The sequence below is a fragment of the Limulus polyphemus genome, unplaced genomic scaffold, assembly GCF_000517525.1.
Source record: "Limulus polyphemus unplaced genomic scaffold, Limulus_polyphemus-2.1.2 Scaffold3490, whole genome shotgun sequence".
Taxonomy (NCBI): Eukaryota; Metazoa; Arthropoda; class Merostomata; order Xiphosura; family Limulidae; genus Limulus; species Limulus polyphemus.
In genome coordinates, this window is record NW_013669100.1 from 48,298 (window position 1) to 54,089 (window position 5,792).

General features: G+C 36.2%; 1 protein-coding gene across 1 annotated transcript in view; it reads left to right on the top strand.

Moving 5' to 3' along the window:
* The window catches only part of LOC106469444 (SRSF protein kinase 3-like), a 70,747-nt gene that overhangs the window by 46,545 nt on the left and 18,410 nt on the right, over positions 1 to 5,792 (top strand). Inside the window, exons 10-11 of the mRNA XM_022397962.1 lie at positions 4,405 to 4,689; positions 5,314 to 5,402. Coding sequence (XP_022253670.1) covers positions 4,405 to 4,689; positions 5,314 to 5,402 — 374 coding nt within the window. The remainder of the gene's footprint in view (positions 1 to 4,404; positions 4,690 to 5,313; positions 5,403 to 5,792) is intronic.

Genomic DNA, 5,792 nt, shown 5'->3' on the forward strand with positions numbered 1-5,792 from the left:
GAATAGTCCAATGAGTGAGGATGATGTGAAAAGAGATCTAGACAATCCAGCAAAGACATATGGGGCAGATGCTAGGTCTAATGGTAGAGCACAAAACAGAAAAACTAGTCTCCTGTGCACAAAATGGAGATAATGATGTGAAGATTCCATGATCGGGATATGAATATAGGCATTGGCGTCATCATACTTTGTCATCCATAGGCCGGGAGTAAAGTCCCACTGGAGGGAAAGAAACAACTCCATGGAAACCAAGGAGGCTGGAGGAAATGATTGAGACGAGAAAGGTCAATGACAGGTTCTCAATTACTCGTCTTTTTTGTTGCTACAAACAAACGGGAATACACCACCCCCCCCCCACCCCCCAAGAGAGGAGTCACTGCACTCTAAAGCCTCTTTGTACAAAAGATTCTGGGTGGCTTATGCTGGACAACTGGATGTAAATGATCTTTGAGGAGCAGAAAGACAACCAATATGATAGACAATGGAGGAGCAGATGTGAAATGAAGGATCAATCCTCTCCTGATTGGTTGCAAAGATCTCCCATACAGACACAAACTGTCTGAATTGAGTCCCCACAGGACTGTACTCCATCAGGTAGTCACGTATGCCATTGTTGTTGCTTCATGTGAATGAAAGATGTCTGCTGATAAGTGCAGAAGCTCCCTTGTGTTCCAATAGAACATGGAGCCAATGCAGGAGGTCTGGAAACCCGAATGGTAGATGCAGAAAACCATCTAGTAGAAGTCCAGAAAAAGCCGAGAGAGCAGTGTTGAAAGAGAAGAGTGGAGACAGGCCACATCCACCTGAGATTCCATGGAATCTGGAATACTTGCAAAAATTGAATGTCTGAGAAAAAGAGCTTTTCTGATATTACTAACGGTCAAAGAAGGAAGTCAAACACCCTCAAGCAAAGCATCTCTCTCCAAAAGCTCCCAGCAAAAAAACCTACCAAGAGACCTTGGAGAGAGCAGAAGCTGATAGCCTCACCAAAATGGAAGTCAATAAATGACTGAGATCCTCTGAAAATTGACCAGGAGACCTGTGATAGGCCACAGACAGCAGTTACAAAGAAGATAGAAAATGCAAAACGAATCCAGGAAAATTGAATTAGGTTAAGACAAATAGTGGCATTGGGCCTAGAAACCCAAATAGGAAGAAGAGGATCCAACCTCTGAGATTCTAAATATGGGTTCTTCAAATAATGGAAAGCTAAGGCATGCTGATCCAATAAATGGGGAGGACAAGGCATGGCAGCACCCTCTCACAATTGATTAACAAATCTCTGAGCATGCACAGTAATGTCTAGCAAAAGTCAAAAGACTAGGTAATCAGCTAATTGAAATTCCCCCAACTAAGAAGGAGAAGAGTCATAAGCCACAGAAGGAATGCTCAAGACATTACAAACTTGATGTATTAATTGCAGAAACTGTGCAGGAGGCAAGATGTCTGTTCGAGTCTTGTGATTAGCTGTCTAAGCAAACGAAGGAGCCGGAAAAATATAGTCCAAATTCTTACCAGTCTGCCCTTGATCCCTCTCAGCCTCTGAGCAGAATAGGAGAAGAAACATCTGACCTCATGTAAGACTCCATCTCTCTGTGTATAAGGGATTGGATGCCCTCCACAGAAAGGGGACTTCCTCAGACACCCAGACAACACTAGACTCCAGAGGTACCAGAGTAGGAGCACTAGGAGACTCCGTGTCAGAAACGTGAATGTGAGAATTCATATCTGAAATGCCCCAGAAATATTTTTTTCCCTGTGGAAAATAAAGAAATGAGACAATAAACTCAAAACTCAATAAGATGGGTCAAAAAAATTTCCAAAGCATAGGCATAACTAAAGTCTGCCAACACCTAAGAGAAACCTGCAGCAAGCACGTAAAACTGTCACCGTAACATTTTGTCATGAAAAAGAAGTGAATAGGAAGTAATAACGGGGAGTTTATATGTGGATCTGGGATAGGGGCACATTGATGTTGGTGGAGAGAATCATAAGATTTAACTTGCTATGGGCAATATAGTTGGGTATAAAGGCTGGAGCAAGCAAGGTAAGATTCATACCTATGCTTAGGTGGGCAGTGAAGAGAAACTTTCATTTGGATAAAGCTAAAGTTTGAGAGGAGGTAAGTGTGTTTCGGAAGCAATTTTACAATGTATAGAATAATAAATAGAGTAAGCTGTTCTTACTATTCAGAAGGCACTGTTATTTCACATGAAGAATAACGATAATTGGGTCGATGCTGATTGACCAAACCACCAAAGTATTTTAATTAGCTGAATTCCTCTGGCATTGTATTTTTTATTTTTTCTAGAATTGTGCTGTGGTACTACTATTGATTGAATATTTTACAGGAAAAATTTTACTGGATATGAACTGAAATATTGTTCAAAAGAAGGAGGAAAGAATGTTTTACCAGGAAGTTGTAAGTCCATTTTACTGTCAGAAAACGTGACCTTATAACAGAATTTATTAAGCTCTTCCCTATGATTGTGATGGAAGTAATTCATGAGATAGGCTAAAGACAGTACCAGTCATTTTATCACTTCATTGACTACTGTATCTAGAGCTGGAACTAAATTTCTCCAGAACAGTCAGAGTAGACCTGTTGAATTTTGTAATGATTCAGCTGAAAGTATGAGTATAGATGGAGGTGGAATTATACTAGCGTGCAAATGTATTAGAACACCTCAACAATTATCATTATAGGAGATTTATACACAGAATATAATGAGACCCAAAACTTGAGCACTTTTGAATAGTTCACTATTCTTCTTCAGGAGAGTAAAAAAGAATAGTGAACCATTCGAAAGCACTTGAGTTTTGAGTTTTGATTGAAAACCATTACAACTTTTGTATGTGATCCTGTGTGCTAACTTCTTAATCAAAACACACAAACTATAGTATTGATTTGTTATAGGAAACTGTTATAAAATTAGTACATAAATAATATCTTTAAGATTCTTTAATGCTAGTATTTTATGTGGTCACCTTTGACATTAATAAGAACTTGTCATCTTTGTGGCCTTGTGTCTGTGTGTTTTCTCAAAGTATTTGTTGTAATTTGATTCCATTTTTCTTGAAACTGTGTCCAGAGGTTTTATTTAGTACAGTTGGTACTTTTGTCAAGCATGCAATCCAGAAAGTCCCAGATTTACTCTGTTGGATTAAGATCTGGACATTGTGGTGGCTATACCATTTGCTGATTATTTTCTGGTCTTTATAGTCGTTATATTCTAGAAGTATTAAAATTTGGCCAATCAGCTTCTTTCCAGAGGGTATAACATAATAGACAAATATATTGCACTATTTATGTTGATCCATGATTCCATCAATTTTGTGAAGATAGCCAATACAATTTGCAGATATTTTACCCCGACCCTTCACAGAGCCTCCCGCATGCCTGAATATTGGCAGAAGATGCTCCTTCTGTAACCTTCCATTAACTCTTTGGTGAACATATATGTTTCAGATGGAAATAAACAGTTCAAATTCAGACTCAACTGTTCATAGCACTTTTTTCCCATTGTTCCACAGACCAGGATACATTATTTCTTTGTAATATTCTCTCTGCACATTTAGGGTTTGTTTGTTTTTTGCTGCTTCTCTTCCCCAAAGACCACATTTCTCCAGCATTCTTGGAACTATAATTCTTGAAAAACAAATTTGTGCATTGCTTAATTGTTAATGTCATTGGTAAGGTTTATTGCACTTTTCCTTCATTTCCTTTGTGGAATTGATTTTTAGATGTATTACATCTATTTCATTGGAATTTTTTTATCTCCATCTCTCATCTTTTGTGATGTTATAGGACTTGAGTTCTTTGTATCTGTCCAATGTGTGTTTCACAGTATGTGGTGAACATTTGTTCTTTTTGCAATTTTTCCATCCAGCATCTTCTAAAGATTTGACTCTGTTAAAGGGTGTTAATTCTGTGTTTTGGAATTTTAATTGCAACATCATACTGTATTAATTACATCTTATGATGTTTTTGCTAAACCAAATGACCAGTTTATACTTTCAGACTGATGAAGATACCCAACCACTTTTTGGTAGTTAAAACCCTTTCTATTAGAAATTCCATAAAGAGGGTTTAAAATCAAATAATAATGAATTGATAAAAATATTTAAATTTTATCTTGAGATCAAAACTGTTAGCTTCTAAGGAATATACATATATAATATGATTAAGATTTTAACAGTAGTGTTATGTGTATATATATATGTATATATATCTTATATTTGTTTTTATATTCTTGGGAGAAAGTGATTAAAAACTTCAGAGAGACTTGACTTACTGATTTTTAAAAAAATCGGTTTCCAGTTTCATTTTACTTCAAAGTAATTTGTACTATATACACAAATACATTCTGAAGGCTGATTGTAATGTGTAAATTCTTTTTACAGGTGATTTTGGTGAAATCAGTAATAATAAAGAACCAGTCATCCAGTCAATGTCTTCTAATAACCTGTCACCCTCCAGTAACTCTCTCAGATGCCAGAATAATTGTGACATACCCAAACTTTCCATTTCTTATGATGAAATAGTTAATGGATATGAAACCTCATCTGATCTTCTTGATTCTGAAGGAGCCACAAGGGGACGATTGGAACGATCAGAAAGCACTTTAACACCTCGTACTCAGGCTAAATCTGGAGAAACAGGAATTAGGCGTGTTGCATCCTGCCCAGGTTAGCTAGATATGGTTATATAAACTAAGATTAAAACCTTTTTTAACTTCAAACTAGCTTTTCTTGCCTCTAGGATTGTAGTACAGGTAAAAATGATTCAAAATTAATTTTGTGATCTATAGTATTGTACATGAGTCTCAAACCACATGCTTATTCATTGCAAAATCAACATCTTTTTTTGTTTTGTTTTATTGATGTTCAGTATTTAGTAACAATTTCAATTTATTTTGGAGTAGACAACTAGTTTACTGCTTTTGTTATAAATAACATTATGTGAACATTGCAAAAAAGTTTTTCTCAAAGTTGCATCTTGTATTTTTGTGCCGTTCGAATTTAGTTTTAAAACTGTCATGATTTATACCATAAAAATCAAACTCCTACACTTCTTTGTTGTTTTGATTGTTTCAGGCTCAAAAGTATTTAGTAAATTATATCGGATATCTCACTAAACAGTTTTCCAACCATGAAATAGTAAGATTAATAATGAGGTTTGAAAAAGAGTTTGCTTGGTTTACAATTAAATGAATTAGCCCCCCCCAAAAAAAAAGATTCAAGATAGTAGGTTTCATTCTGTTTAGAATAAATAAAAGTCAAATGTCTGAATATGCTCTATCTTACGAACAGATAACCGGTTAGATAAAAAACTAGACCCCATGCTCGAGGTATGTGACATTCCTGTGAAGATAGCTGACCTAGGCAATGCATGTTGGGTGGTAGGTTTCTTTTTGAAATTTATTTTGTAAAGAATATTTTCATTTTTGATGTATAACTTTAACACATGTTTTACATATACTAATATTTAGCACCTATATGTTTCATTTGGTATGCAATGCTGCCAAAGTAGATTTGTGGCTGTTTCCAGAATGTTGGGTATGAGATGTTTTGGTATCCAAAAAAATGAAAGTTCTAAAGTATTGTTGCGTCAGCGAGGTCACGTGACTAGTGTCACTCCACGTTTCTAGAACTATCCCATTCCTTCGGGAGTGCTCTAGCATTTACTAAATTGGGGGTGGTCTGATGTATATAAGATGGTCACGGCGTGACGTGATAATGTGTGTGTGTAGGTAATGAGTAATTGAACTGCAGACAGAGAGAGACGTATT